General features: G+C 41.6%; 1 protein-coding gene across 1 annotated transcript in view; it reads right to left on the reverse strand.

Moving 5' to 3' along the window:
• Positions 1-1,489: 1,489 nt before the first annotated feature.
• dhcr24 (24-dehydrocholesterol reductase) overlaps positions 1,490-16,404 on the reverse strand; it is a 36,548-nt gene continuing 21,633 nt past the window's right edge. Inside the window, exons 6-9 of the mRNA XM_080195344.1 lie at positions 16,171-16,314; positions 11,633-11,830; positions 9,777-9,955; positions 1,490-8,495 (exon numbers count right to left, since the gene is read on the reverse strand). Of these exons, the coding sequence (XP_080051470.1) occupies positions 8,342-8,495; positions 9,777-9,955; positions 11,633-11,830; positions 16,171-16,314 (675 nt within the window). The 3' untranslated portion in view covers positions 1,490-8,341. The remainder of the gene's footprint in view (positions 8,496-9,776; positions 9,956-11,632; positions 11,831-16,170; positions 16,315-16,404) is intronic.

Raw genomic sequence — 16,404 nt, forward strand, 5'->3', positions numbered from 1 at the left:
TCGTTACGAAGTGCTTCGAAAAATTAGTCATGGCACAAATCAGTTCCTGCCTCCCAGATTGTCTGGATCCACGACAGTTCGTTTGTGCTGCAGCAACTCCACAGTAGATGCCATCTCGCTGGCCCTACAATCAAATGGAACACCTAGATAACAAAGACACCTACATCAGACTCCTATTCATAGACGAAAGCCCAGCCTTTAACACCGTTATTCCTATGAGACTCATCTCCAAATTTTGTGCCTGAGGCTCAGCAACTGGATCCTAGGACTCCTAACACACAGACTGCATTCAGTAAGGATAGGCAACAACACTTCCTCCATGATCATCCTCAACACCGGTGCTCCACAAGACTGTGTCCTCAGCCCTACTATACTCCTTATACACCTCTGACTATGTGGCCAAATTCCCCTCCAACTCGATTTTCAAATTTGCTGATGACACCACCATTATGGGTCCGATCTCAAACAATGACAAGACGTAGTACAGGAAAGAAAGAGAAGCTGGTGAACTGGTGCAATGACAATAATCTCTCCCTTAATGTCAACAAAATGAAGGAGATAGTCATCGACTTCAGGAAGCATTGTGTAGGGTTTGCCCTGCATCAATGGAGATAAAGTAGAAAGTGTTGAGAGCTTCAGGTTTTAAGGTGTCCAGATCACCAACAACCTCTTCTGGTCCCTCCATGCCGACACTATAGTTAAGAAAGCCCATTAACGCTTCTGCTTTCTGAGAAGACTAAGGGAATTTGGCAAATTTGCTACAATTCTCACCACTTCTACAGACGCACCATAGAAAGCACGCTTTCCAGTTGTATGACAGCTTGGTATGGATCCTGCTCCATCCAAGACCGCAAGAAACTACAAAAGGTCATGAATGAAGCCCAGTCCATCACTCAAATCAGCCTCCCACCTGTTGACACTGTCTACGCTTCCCACTGCCTTCAGAAAAACAGCCAGCATAATCAAGGGCTCCATGCACCCCGGACATACCCTCTTTCACCTTCTTCCATCGGGAAAAAGATACAAAAGTCTGAGATCATGTACCTATCAACTCAAAAAACTTCTTCCCTGCTTCCATCAGATTTATGACCGAACCTACTTTGCATTAAGTTGATCTACCCTAGTATGACTGTATCAATATATTCTGCACTCCCTCCTTTCCTTCCCTATGTACGGTATGCTTTGTGAGTATAGTGCGCAAGAAACAATACTTCTCACTGTAAACTAATACATGTGACAATAATAAATCAAATCAACCCTCAGTCTGATGAAGGGTCATCTAAACTCAAAACATTGGCTCTACTCTCCCCCCACAGATGCTGTCAGACCTGCTGAGATTTTCCAGCATTTTCTGTTTTTGTAAACAGTTCTATACAGATTATGGATTCAAAAGAGATACAAAATTAGATGACACAGAATTCTCAGATTTAAGAATTGATTTCAGACCATACAGGATGTTTAGAAGAAACGCAAAGCATGTGAATCAGTGTCCACTTAAGAAATAACATTTTATTCAAAAGCACATCAAAACCATTGTATATTTACACTGCATTGAGATGACATGAAAAAATATGATTACCAGCACACTCAAACCTTAACAGAAATCAGTATTAACTAGAGATTACTGCTTTAGAATACTGCTGTATCACTGGTTTGAGAGCTGTTCAACATCCTTGCCAACAGCAAACTGCTCATCTCCACAATGAATCATTTGGCCAAAGACTTCAATTTCACACATTATGAGGTCCAAACAGGTGAAAGATAACAAATAAAATTCTTTCTTTAATCTTAAAGCGAAGTCATAACATGAAGTTCAACAGTAGGCTCAGAAAGTTGTCTGATCAAGCTGCTGACATGATCATTAATATCTCACCAAATGTGTATAGCTGATGATGAATTCAGTATATAATTCAGGGAATATCTTAAAACAAAGCAAGGAGCCTCTAGTGCAGAACAGTAAAGAAAGTTAGATGTCAGCAAAAGGCACTTTCAATCAACAAGTACCACAAGGCAAGCAGGGATTATCTTTGGAGTTCTGAACTCCCACCGTAATACGGGGCTAAAATTTCTGATGGAGTGACAATTATGTTGGATTGCCACCCTGCTCAGAAGTATTTATCTAGAAATCCAATCCCATCTCACCCAATGTTCCAATTGAGGCTGAGCGAGATCCATGTAACGCAGCTCCCTTCTGGGACCAACCATCGAGAGCAGCTCAGTTGCTGGTAAGTAAGCCACACCAGCATTGGCCATAAAACAGATATGTTTAAAGGACCGGCCAGATTTAAAGTTCTTTGACAAGCCAGCTAGAAGGTAAATGCATAAGGGTCATATTTGGCTGGGGAAGGGGATGTGGTTGGGTCTGGGATGTTGGCAGTCTGGCTGGATAGGGAGTTGGGCCTTGGGGAGAGAATTCTTTGGGTGGGGGTGTCAAATAGTCAGGGGATGGGCTCAATCCCATGGAGGTGGAGTGACCCATAGAAAGGGGCAGGGAAAGACCCCTGCAGGGTGGTGCGGGCCTGCACAGTAGTTATCCAGAAACTAAAAGTGTCTTTAATTCTTCTAACCTTTTCTGGGTCATGACTGATACAACACAGTCAGAACCATCCAGAATTTGTGATTTAAATCACAACTTTCAGGTGGTTCTAGTGCAGGACAATTGCCTATCATAAGTTTGTACTTCCAGGGCAATTGCCATGTAATCCTTACCTGGGAACCTCTGGTGGGAATGGCGGCAAGGGTCCCACACACCCCCAACTCCAGTAACACTGCCCTGAAACTCAGAGGTTAGGACCCCATTGTTTTAGGTATCCCAGAAAAATTGATAAAAGGATTGCAATTTCCTTTTTACAACATGTCTAGCTTATGTCTTCCCTTTCTTCTCTCAATAATTTACACAGTTACATGAAGCAATATAAATAAATGAGTAATACTTTCAAGTTATCCAAATGGCACTGACAAACTTTAAAATGAAGAAAAAGAGACTCAATTGGTTCTCATTTTGTCAGTTCCATTGTTTTCTCAAACATTAACTGCCTGCTAGCTACAGAGATGTAACCATATTGAACAGGAGTGGGGTGAGGGAAGAGGATATACACGCTCAAAATAAATTTGACCAAGCAGGTAAACAAGTTCCACTCTTTCCAATTTACGTTGTTGACTCCCTTTAATGTGCAACTGCTTCATTTGGCTTTAATACACAATTAACCACAGCTGCTGCCTTTCCGCTTTCTCACAGTGAAGCCAAACCTTGCAGCTACAAGATCAATAAAATAAACTTACATTGAACTGATATTCTAACTCTTGGCTGTCTACATTTTGGGCACAGCACGGAAGATCATAGCTAGATTCTCCAACCTTGCCTGCGGCTGGGATTATCCGGTCCCACTGCTGTGAACGGAGATTTAACTGAACGCCAAATTCTTCAGTCTCGCTGGTAATGGGAGTGGGTGTGCAAGGGGGGAGAATTCTGTATTTCTCCCCGTTAGTTCTTTGGAAAATGATTTTAAAGGGCAAGGACAGTCAGTTTTGTTACATCACTAAAACCTTAACATGCCGCTGTATCACAGAATGCTAGAACTCCTACAGTGCAGAAGACCATTCAGTCATCAAGCCTACACTGATAACAAGTGTACCCAAGCTCCACCCCAAAATCCCAAGCGTTTACTCGAGCTAGTCCCCCGATACAAAGGGGCAATTTAGCATGGCCCCGCACTTAATCTGCACATCTTTGGACTGTGGGAGGAAACTGGAACACCTGGACATAACCCATCCAAGCAAACTCCACACAGTCACCCACAGCCGGAATTGAACCCTGGTGCTGTAAGGCAGCAGTGCTAACCACTATGCCACCGTGCTGCCCATGGTCTTGTCCTTTATATCTGTAACTTCTTCCAGCCCTACAACCCTTTAAAAATTCTGTATTCCTCCAACTCCGGCTTCTTGTGCCTCCCTGATTTGCTTCACCCCAATATTGTGTCTTTAGTTATCTAGGCCCCAAGCTCTGGAATCCCCACCCTAAACATTCTATTTATCTCTCTCGCTCCCTTCTTTAGGCTCTTTCAAATCTACACTTTTGAACAAACTTTTGGACACCTGTCCTAACATCTCCTTTTTTGGTTCAATGTCATCTATTATCATGAAAAAATATTGTTGAACTTTGCATTTGTATGCAGTAATTAGTCAGTTTGGCAAATAGTGAAGGCAAACTAATCTGTCCATAACATCAGATATTTGCACCTATCAGTGCTCACAGATATTCTGTACAATTACAGCCCAGTTTGACACATGCTTCCAGGTAATGTTCTTGCAGGTTTGTTCATACTTGCTCCATTTACTCTTCACAGTCTTGATCTTAACTCAGGATGGGAACTGGGGATCTGAGAGCTTGGAGATTTTAGCTCGCAGGCATCATCTGAATGCCCTGACACAGAGTCTTCCCTGAAGCAGGCAAAGAAGATGTAAATGTTGGGTGGCCAGTGTCAAGATTTGCAAGGCAAAGCTCTGGAAATTGAGGGATAGAATCATCAAATCCCTACACTTCAGAAGGAGGGCATTCAGCACACTGAGTTTGCATTGACAACAATCCCACCCAGACCCTATCCCCTTAACCCCACACATTTACCCGTCAGTCCCCCCGACACTAAGGCACAATTTAGCACGGCCAATCCACCTAACCCGCACATCATAGGACTGTGGGAAGAAACCAGAACACCTGGAGGACACCCACGCAGACATGAAGAGAACGTGCAAACGCCACACAGACAGTGACCCAAGGCCGGGATTGAACCCAGGTCCCTGGTGCAGTGAGACAGCAATGCTAACTACTGTGCCACCGTGCTGCATTGGGAGATTGGTAAAGCTCACCATCTGGGGCCCAAGGCACCCTTCTGAAGCCAGAAGAAATATTACATCTCCTAGTCCATGAGGACTTGTACCATTTCTTAAAGAAAAACCTGGGCCTCCTGTGGCCAATTAACTGCTTGACAGGTTCCACAATCTATGGGCAAAAGACAAAATGCTGGAAAACCTCAGCAGGTCTGGCAGCATCTGTAAGGAAAGAGAAGAGCTAATGTTTTGAGTACAGATGACCCTTTGTCTTCTCTTTCCTTAAAGATGCTGCCAGACCTGCTGAGATTTTCCAGCATTTTCTCATTTGATTTCAGATTCCAGCAATTTGCTTTTATCCACAATCTATGGGTGGCACTCAAGACAGTCAAAATTACATCACTCAATAAAGTCTTCAGGACTCCGCTTTACCATTTAAATTAGGCTCCCTCTCCAATGGAACCTGAAGCATTTTTGTTCCCACATTCAGCCAGGTGAGGAAAACTGGGAGCACAGAAAAAGCACCACACAGTTCAACCTGCCCCCTATCCCAGATCTTAGCCTCTCTGCCCACATGGTTACCAAGCTAGATGGGTTGAAATATGGCCTTACGTTGCACTTGAAGGAGCACAGTGTCATTTGCTGATGTTAGTATATGACCTCAAGAGTATTGCCATAGTATACTAGTCTTATGAAAGGACAGTCTATTCCTAGGGCCATTACCCAGTATCAACATTACAGTCTGCTAGAACACAAAAAAAGACAAGTTTTTAAAATTAACAACGTTTGACTAATTAACTTATGTCAGAGCTGAAGAATTCCCCCAAATTTTAAGCGCTTTAATACCTGACACATTGGAAAAATAATTTTAAACTGGCACAGGCCCTGGGACTGACAGGGCTTATGCACAGACAGTGGCCATCCTCAACATTATGTCAATTTTATGAGCAGAATCTATCATGCCAGGCTATACTTCTTTGATGGAGGGTATGAAAACCTAAGTGCATCAGTACCAAAAAAAATGGCGTTTCAATCACAACCAACATTTAACAAATTGAATTAAATAGCAACTAATTGCTTGGTAGGTGAGAATTTGTGTATTGCTTAAAAAAGAGACATGTTGTCAAACTTTTTTGTCTTACATTCATCAGAACGTATGCATGAATGTCAAATTTCAAAGGGAGCAACGATTTATACTGCATGAAACAAGGCGCTGGTTGACAGATTGATGCTGATTGGTCAAGGTGTTGCCTTGAAGAATGTAGCAGTAAACTATTGTCCTCCAAGTTTTTGTTTAATTTTTTTTGAAGATGCACTGCCTGGGCATTTCCCTTTTTTCTGCAGAGGACAGGTCCCTTCATATGAATAGATGTAGCTTCTAACAAATGTAAGCTTTCTTTGTGCAATTCTTAGCAAACTCCGAGGGCTATTAACTGTTAGATGTGATTCTACAATTGGACAGCACTTGCTGAACAATCCTGAGTATGCTAAGAATTTCACTAACAGTAAATCTAAGAATATTAGTCAGGCTTACAAAATGGCTCAATCGTACTTGTTCAAAGCTACACAAGGATCTGTTCCCTGCAGGCAAAAGGGACACGTCCAGGTCTTCTAGAATTAAATAAAAGGACAAGTGTCTCCTGATGTATTCTTCAAGGCAACACAACCAGAGCTGACTTGCCAAGCAGTCAGTCCCCTTTATTCATGCAGCATAAATTGCTGCCCTGCAGTAGGGAAAGGGTTAATGAGCTTTGTAATACTTGGAGATTGGTAAAAAAGTATTGTAAGACTTGTTTTCATGTATACCTGACAGATGTAAGACTTGTTTTCATGTTGTCCCAGACAATAAGACTGCAGCTGTCCTTGCTGTTATAGACAAGTTTGTGATAGTCTGTTCAGAAATGTAGCTGACCCAGCTCATATCTATGTTTGTGTCTTTAATATTATGGACTTCTGCCTAACATAGTGAAGCTCGCATGCCATAAATATATATTCATATATATTTGTTATGTACTGCTTGTGTGTCATGTACCAACATATTATATTCTTCCCACTTAGAAAGGATAGCAGGACTAGAGGGCACAGCCTCAAGATAAGGGGGGGCAGTTTAGATCGGAGTTGAGGAGGAACTTCTTCACTCAAAGGGTGGTGAATCTCTGGAATTCTCTGCCCGTTGAAGTGGTGGAGGCTACCTCGCTAAATATATTTAAGTCACGGGTAGATAGGTTTTTGATAGACAAGAGAATTAAGGGTTATGGGGAGAAAGCGGGAAAGTGGAACTGATTCACTTCAGATCAGCCAGGATCTTATTGAATGGGGGGGGGCAGGCTCGAAGGGCTAGATGGCCTCTCCTATTTCTTATGTTCTTATATGCTACACAACTTATGTACATAAAACTGTTATACTGGCCCCATTAATTTCAACTTGTTTTGCCGGCCTGTATGTTAGCTAAGGGCTAACCATGAAGAAACGTCGAGGCAGCCATGTTCCCATAATGGAGGACAACCCACAGCCTGAGTACCTGCTGAGAATGAGATGTGTACGTGACTGAGGGGTATAAATATGTGCTCTTAATTTGTGTTTGGACAGAAGCCTGGGAAACCGCTGTTAGATACCAGGTGTATCTCTCAAAAGCTTTTGAATAAAATTGCTGTACTTTGACTCACAATTAGTTTCAGAGGTATCTTTTACCTACAACAAGCCCCCTTTTAAATTTGGCATTGTAGTGTTTATCCTGATGCTTGCAAGATTCAAAGATTCACCAGCGTGTCTCTTCTTGTCAGCAATAAGCAGCAATTTTGAATCTAGCAGATAATGAGAAGGTTAGGTTACTATCTACCAGTTTTGCATAAATATGCAACAAGAAACACATTTTTCTACTGAGGTGAACAAAATAGACACAATGACAAGAAATGTGTTAAATTACAAGAGATTTAGCTGTTTCACGAATGGCTCAGTTGGTAAGATTTGCACACAGTAGATCACCAAATTAAAATCTGTGATTGCATTCACTGCTGTTTTACTAGCTGTCTATAAAGTTAAGACTTCTACATTTGCTTTTACCATCATTAGGATAGGAAAAGGAAAACATTATTATTCACATTTTATCTACCAGAGAAACCAGAATTAGAGTAGGAAAGAAGAGTAGCTAAGTAAATTCTTCAACGGATTTAATGATTAGTGACCTATTGATAAGGACATGTGATGGTTTTCACATTAAACAGCTTGTTGAGAATTATTCTCCTGGTTATTTTTATGGCATATCACAAGATTATTACAGAAATGAACCTCAACATGATTGATTCACTATTTTAAAAAAGAGATAGAGAAATGGTGAAGAATGGAGACGGAAAAACGATACACAAAAAAAGTACATTCACAACAAAACAGCAAGATTCTTTGGGTTAGAAAAACATCCTGAAGCCACCTTTAAGTATTTGTGATATGAATTGCAATCTACGGGTGAAAACAGAAATGGGTTAATAAAAGCTACACCCAGCTCCCTCTGGGACATTCAGTGTCGCGCTGCCTTGCAGATCTTGTCATAAACCTCAGGGAATGCATCTTTGGAGTTCAGCTGCTCTCTCAACTTGTGGTACAGAGACCCATCAAACATCTCCCAGAATTCTTCTCGGGTCAGATAGCAGTCAGCGTACAACATCTGAAAACTGATAGAAAAAAAATACAACATTTAACCTTTTAAAATGGTTTTAAAGATGAGTATTCTTGAGTGAATTTCCCAATCGTGATTTACCAGATGTATGCGCAGAAATACAGCCCTTCAGCCCATCAAGTCTGCATCGACAAAACTATCTTAAGTCTACAGTAATCCCATTTTCCAGCACTAGGCCCACAGCCTTTAATGTTACGACATTCCAAGTGTTCATGTGTGTATATTTTAAGGTTGTGAGGTTTCCTGCCACTACTACCCTGCCAAGCAGTGCATTGCAGACTTCTACCACCCTCCAGGTGAAAGTGTTTTTCCTCAACTCCCCTCTAAACCTCCTGCCCCTCACCTTAAAATTATGTCCTCTCATTACTGACCCTTCAACTAAAGGGAACAGCTGATTCCTATCCATCCAGTCCATGTCCTTCATTGGCCCAATCAATGTCACAGCTCCAGCAAAATCTCTCCGCTCTTATAATCTATGCCATGACTAATAAAGGGAGGTGTCCCGTATGTCTGCTTAACTTCCCTATTAACCTGTCCTGTCGGCTTTAGGGAACTGTGGACAAACATTCCAAGATCCCTCTGTTCCTCTGTGCTTCTTAGTGTCCTGCTATTCATTCATTACTCCCTTCTTTTGTTACTCCTTCCAAAGTGCATCAGGGTTGCACTTTTCAGGGTTAAATTCATCAGTCACTGATCTGCCCATCTGACAAATCCGCCTATATCTTCCTGCAACCCAAGACCTTTCTCCTCACTATTAACCACCTTGCCAATCTTTGTGCCAGCAGCAAACTTACTTATCATCAACCCTATAATCTCATCTATATTTTTATTATATATCACAAACACTAAGGGATATAGCACTGATTCCTGTGTTATGTCACTGGACACCTGCTTCCAGTCACACAAGCAGCCTTCTACCATCACCCTCTGTCTCCTACCACTAAGTCACTTCAATAGTTCTAGTACATACGCCCTAGAAGGCAACAGAGGAGCTCAATCCAATAAGACAAAATAGTTAGTCAGACGGTCTTAGATGCATACTTTATGCCTGCGAAATGAGAACAGCATGATCCAATTACTAGACTCATAGCTCTGCACAAAGCAGGTTTTCATTTGAATCGTTTCAAAATACAAAGCTGAGCGTAGTTTATTGATACCAAGAAAGAACACAAAACCTCTTTAGTAAAAGTAGATGCCATTTGGTTGTGAGATTGTCAGATGAAGGCACATGTACATCCACTAAATTTATTTTTCTCCAGGCTGTGGCATGACTGACCTGTGTGAATTACGCAAAAACTGCTCCAATTGTCTTGTTGATGCCTTGGCTTCAAATTGTTTGGCTCTGGGCTCTCCATAAGCACCAACATCTGCATAGAGTTCAGCCTCATCACCCTTCGGATGAACCATGCCTGGCAGGCTCGGCAGGTTGAAGGGACATAACCAAAGAGGGTAAACCTGCAGAAATCAGATAAAAGAAAATATTAAGTACAAGCTAAGTTTTGAAAGACGGCAACAAATAAAAGTAGCCTCCCCAGTGGTCAAGTTAGCAACCAACATTGTATTACGAAAGCAGGTCAGAGGCTGGGAATTCTGAGACAAGTAACTCACCTCCTAACTCCCAAAGCTTGCCCACCATCTACAAAGGTACAAGTCAGGAGTGTGACGGAATACCCTCTACTTGCCTGGATGAGTGCAGCTCCAACAACACATGAGAAACTTGACACCATCCAGGACAAAGAGCCCATTTGAATGACATCCATTCATCACTTCAACATTCGTTCTGTCCACCATCAGTGCACAGTGACAACACCATGTATTATCGATCAGATACAATGCAGCAACTCCTCAAGGCTTCTTCAACAACTTTCAAACCTGTAGCGTCTTCTGCCAGAAGGTGTGGATTACCTGACTTGAAACTATAATCACCATTCCTTCACTCTTGTTCGGTGTAAAACCAGCAAATCCCTTCCTAAATACACTGGATACCCACATCACAAGCAGTGCAGCAGTACTATATTCCTTATACACCTATGACTGCATGGCCAAATTCCCCTCCAATTCGATCTTGAAGTTTGCAGGTGACACCAACACAGTGGGTTGGACCTCTAATAATGATGAGATAGAGTACAGGAATGAGATAGAGAATCTGGTGAACTGGTGCAGCAACAATAATCTCTCCCTCAATGTCAGCAAAACAAAGGAGATTGTCATCAACTTCAGGAAGCGTAAAGGAGGACATGCCCCAGTCTACATTGACGGGGACGAAGTAGTAAGGGTGGAGAGCTTCAAGTTTTTAGGTGTCCATATCACCTGTCCTGGTCCCCCCATGTCAACACTATAGTTAAGAAAGTCCACCAACGCCTCAAATTTCTCAGACTAAGGAAATTTGTCATCAGCTACGACTTTCACCAACCTCTACAGATGCAGCATAAAAAGTACTCTTTCCAGTTGTATCACAGCTTGTATGGCTCTTGCTCTACCCAAGACGGCAAGGAACCACAAAAGGTGGTGAATATAGCACAATCCAGCATGCTAAGCAGCCTCCCATCCATTGATTCTGTCTACACTTCACACTGCCACAACAAAGCAGCCAGCATAATTAAGGACCCCTTGCACCGAGGACATTCTCTCTTCCACGTTATTCTATCTCGAAAATCATACAAAAGTCTGAGGTCACGTACCAATCAACTCAAGAACAGCTTTCTTCCCTTCTGCTATCAGTCTTTTGAATGGACTTACCTTACATTAAGTTGATCTTTCTCTACACCCTAGCTATGACTGTAACACTACATTCTGCACTTTCTCGTTTCCTTCTCTATGAATGGAATGTTTCGTCTGCATAGCGCGCAAGAAACAATACTTTTCACTGTATGTTAATACATGTGACAATAATAAATCAAATCAAATTCAACAAGGGTGCTCACTGCCACCTTCTCAAGGGCAATTAGGGATGGGCAGATTGCCAGTGACAGTCATCTCCCATGAACAAATGAAATGACTATCGATTCCATTTATCTTTGTCAGGAACAGTTTTCCAAAGGAAACTGACAGCTTAACAGAAGCAGGAGGGTCACTACCAGATACTCAGTCTAACTTAACTGCAGCACAAACTCATGCCAACAACTCCCATACCTTGATCTCACTGTGGAGGAAGAGAATCAGCTTCTCCAGATTCTTCATTGGTACCAACATGTCCTGGACCACATGGTGCTGCTCATATAGCTTACGAATTGTTTCTCCTTGTGTAAGTTTCAGCAATGAAATCTTGGGAGGGACCATCCAACCGAAGAAATATCGGAAGAGTGGATTATTGCCAAATGGAATAATATCCTTAAATGTAGGAGGAGATAAAAATGTAAGTACACACTTTTGTAAGAGTTTAATGCTCATTTACAATCAAATCTGGCAGCAAAGATATTCATTTTGAGTCTTTAGTAAATGTCCCATAAATTATAGTTGCATACAAATCTCTCCCTTACGTTCAACAGGTCAAATGCATGTGAAACTCTGCTGCATTTATCAAGTTTTACACACAGGAAGGTCCTTGGCATTTAACAGTATATAAGCACAAGGAAATAGAAGTTCTCATTATAATTTATATAGTGCCGTTCACATTAATCTTACTCCTTACAGTTTATGCAATAAACTAAGTAAAAAAAGAAAACAGCAAATGCTGGAAATCTGAAAAGTGGAAAGTACAGAAAATACATAGCAGGATTATTAACATCAGACACGGGAGGACAGGTTAAGGCTTTGGATGTGAACTCTTCGTTCAAAGGAACAAAGCTCCATCAAGTTTTCTACACCTGAACTGCCCAGTTCCAGCAATTTATTTTTTTTAATTAAAGAAGTAAGCTTTGAATGCACAGCAAACTAAGAAATCTATGGATTTTGTCAATGCAAATATCATGTTGCCACAATAACTGAATGCAGAATTTTAAGGCTAATAGGATCAGCCATATCAGCCGTTACAAGTCGAATTGGGTATAGTTTAACATACTGACTAGTAATACGAAGATTTTAAACCTGGGAATTTAGTACGGGTCAAGTATCCTTTATCCTTAAATCCAAAAACTAAACACATCCAAAACCATGGCGTCATTTCTCCCAGCTTGCTGTGCTGTTTTTGTAGCACAGCGGGTCAGGAAACTCAAGCAGAGGCCATTTACAGGACTTCCCACTGGGTGTCACGGCCTCCATGAGTCTCCAGGCGCCGGACTTCCGGCATCTTCAGCTCTGCGCTAGAAATCAGCATAGAGTTGCATAAATTACTTAAATGTTAATTTCAATGTAATTTGCATCTGATTAGCAAACCCAGAACTGAAGTCTCCAGCCCGCTAGAATCTCCCCGCCTGCCAGGAGTATTCCACTCCAGCTGGGTTTACAATATCTCCTCATCTGTGGGGAGCTAGTGGCCTGACCCCACCGGAGTGAAAGTGGGAGGGGGGGGGGGAGGTCATCGATGCCACCCCTCTGTGAGGGTCGGGGATAAGAGGTGGGTGCTGTTGGGCCGGGAAAGGTTGAGGCTGGCCCGAAAATGTCCGGAGGGCCAGCGATCAGGCCACGAGGGGGGTAATGGAGCTACCAGCAATCTGGAGGCCGGCAGTGCGAGGCAACTGCGCACTACGCGCCGCAGCGAGAGATTCATTCCGAAACACCTGTTGAAAAAAAGCAACGGGATTTACTCCAGTTTTTACTTGAATTTGACACTTAGAATCTTTTTGGGTGAATATCGCCCCCCCCCCCCCCCACACTTTTTTTGAACCTCATCAACCTTTAGTGTGGAAAGTCTTGTTTGTCTACACTATTTACCTTGTGATTTTTGTGTGAACATATCAAAAAGAAACTTATTACCCCTGTTCAGTGATGCATCTTACTTTTGTAGCCATTTTACTGATCTTAGACTATAGCTAACCTAGGCAAAGACAATCATAGCTCAAGTTTACATGCATTGTCAAAAAACCGCCAAGTCACTGAATATATTAAAGAAAAAAGATAGATGCTTAGATTCTAAAGGTGTCAGGGGGTAAGGGGCGAGTGCATGGGTATGGTTTTGAGAAAGAGGATCAGCCATGATCACAGTGAATGTCAGAGCAGGCTTGAAGACTGAATGGCATACACCTGCTCCTACTTTCGATGTTTCTATCTGAAATTCAAAATACAACCAGCTCCAAGGGTTCAGGATAAAGGATACGTGATTGATAGTTACAGTGACTTTCAGAATGGCTTTAACAGCTTAGATACACACTAGTTAACTTCAGTAAAAGAATGGCAATAGTTGTAGTCAGAGCCTAATTTCAAAAGAATGAAAATAATGGAAGAGCGAGGTAATACTTTTGAAAATAGTAGTTTGAGGTTTCATTCACTTTTGTTTATGGTTTTCCTTTACTTTCCTTTCCAAGTGGTGATTGATTACAGTCTTTAACATATGATGCGGCTCACAAAATAAAACCTCCAATCAAAACCCAATGGCTGACAATTATTTTCCAGTGATCTATTATTGTTATTTGCCATTATTTAAATCATGTGTGAATGTCATAAATTTAAATGATATAATGGTTAACACAAGGGATGGAATGATATAAATCAGTAGTTTTTGCCTTCACAGAAGTCAAATGAATCCTTTGACCAAGCTATAACCCATTCCTCGCCTGGACAACAATGAGTAAATCTCAACTGGAATTAAACTATTAGGATTGACAAAAGGTTGTATATATTGAGAATGACCCTTGACACTTTCAACACAAAATTTGGAATTTAAACTCTTTGCCACTGGGATCATAAACTTAAGTTTAAAAATTATGGTCATGAAATGGGCGGCATGGAGAAGTTGGGCTTAAGGGTCTGTTACCATGCTGTAGATCTCTATGACTCTATGAAATAATAACCAAAATGGCAATATTTAGGTTTAGAAAATACAGAGGAATGTTACATTGAGCACTGGGCCCTAATTTCCTCCAAGTGGCAATCAGCATTCAATTTCCACTCCCTGCCCACTTCCCCACACCAAATTTCTTCTGTGCCTGTCTCGCCCAAACTTCCAAATCAGACTGAGTGAAATCCAAGCAGCACAGCAGTCTCTGAGGTCCAGAGTCCAAATCCGGCTCCATCAGATTGAAGGAGGATATCCTTTTTGTTAAAATACTGCACTAACTGTTGTACAGCACGTAACTTTAAAGGTCTGATTAAAATGATCAGACCAGGGAGGGACCTCCTAAGGTAAATGGATAAATGGACAGGAGACTGGAGGTTGGGGGTGGGAGAGTTTCAGGTATGACATTTGGGTCTGTTGTAGTTTTGGGGGGGGGGGGGGGGGGGGGGGGGGGTGGGAGGAGGAGGAGGACACAGTCCATGCAGGTAGGACAAATTCCATGGTAATTCAGTGGTGGGCGGGACATTGTGGGAGGGTGGTTAGTTGAAGAAATGGGGTAAGGGAAATGTTTAAGGGGAATGTTTCAGTTCAGCTTTATGCTGCAGGCAGTCGGTCTGTCTGAAAGGAATACAGCTCAGATACTGGGAAAGTAGCCACATGGTGTTTACTTAGGAGAAAGCTAATGGAATTTTGTTTACAAAAAAATAGTCCCTTTGGGATTTTGATTAAAGGAATGGAAGGTGGCTTTAGGAATAACAGGACCATGTGATAATGTGGTTAATGGGAAGAGATAGGGATGTAGCAGAGAAGAAAGAAAAATTGAGTTCCGGCTAGAATTTGTTTAAAGACAGAGGCCTGTAAGCTGCTCTCCCCGCAAAATCTCACTTCAAGACCATATAAACTAATTATAACAAGTACATTTAAGATTGCAAACTATATTTAAAGTGTTTTTTTGAATCCATAAGAAGAATATTGCTTATTTGGAACTGAAACAATGATGTTAGAAATTAAGTTGATCCTTTTCATGTTTAAATATTATTCAGCAGGTAAGTGTTAAGCTGCTTCATTTGTATTTAAACTACTATTAAATAAAGCTTGTTTTGCTATAAAAGGCCCCTAATTTGTGAGCAGAATTGCTCCCGGGATGAAGCATCCTATCCTCACATTTATGCCAAAATAGAGAAATTATTGGGTCTAGTCTGGCTTTTTAATATAATTTGGGATTCTGATCCAGGGCCCTACCATTAATGCAAAATCTTGCTAATTGCTGTGAGTTTAGTGTTCTGGTGAACTTGTGAAGGTAGGGGAACTGAAGCATCTGTGACTAGGGTGACATGGTAGCACAGTGGTGAACACAGCTGCTTCACAGCACCAGGGACCCAGGTTCCATTCCCGGCTTGGCTCACTATCTATGAGGAGTTTGCACATTCTCCCCTTGTCCGCAAGGGTTTCCTCCAGATACTCTGGTTTCTTCTCACAATCTGAAAGATGTGCTGGTTAGCTGCATTGACCCAAATAGGTGTCGGACTGTGGCGACTAGGGGAATTTCACAGTAACTTCATTGCAGTGTTAATGTAAACCTTACTTGTGACTAATAAATAAACTTTATTTTAGCTGCAATCTAGCAGAAGTAAACCATCTTCTAATATTCTAGATCAGTAAATCCAGAGATCAATTTCAGAGAAAGTTAAGCTTTTTGTAGAGTTATTGCATACATTTCTCTGCAATCCTACAAATTGCAGTTGGAACAGGAACAACAAAAACCTACAAGTCTGGAAGCAATTCCTATATACGTTACCTGAAGTTCCCAGAATATACTGCGAGTGTGACGATGATAGTAGTGCCTCAGAGGAATATATTCCACTGCACTGTGGCTCTGTCGCAGGTACTTCTCCACATGTTTGAAGAACCATGGCTTGTAGTAATATCCAATTCTGTTTACCTAAAAGAACATACAATGCATCATTTGTTCTTTAAAGTTTGAACATCAATGGTATAATGATAAGCATGCACTCCATATATTATTTTCTGT

This window comes from Carcharhinus amblyrhynchos, chromosome 9 (genome assembly GCF_965287045.1).
Source record: "Carcharhinus amblyrhynchos chromosome 9, sCarAmb.v2.hapA, whole genome shotgun sequence".
NCBI lineage: Eukaryota > Metazoa > Chordata > Chondrichthyes > Carcharhiniformes > Carcharhinidae > Carcharhinus > Carcharhinus amblyrhynchos.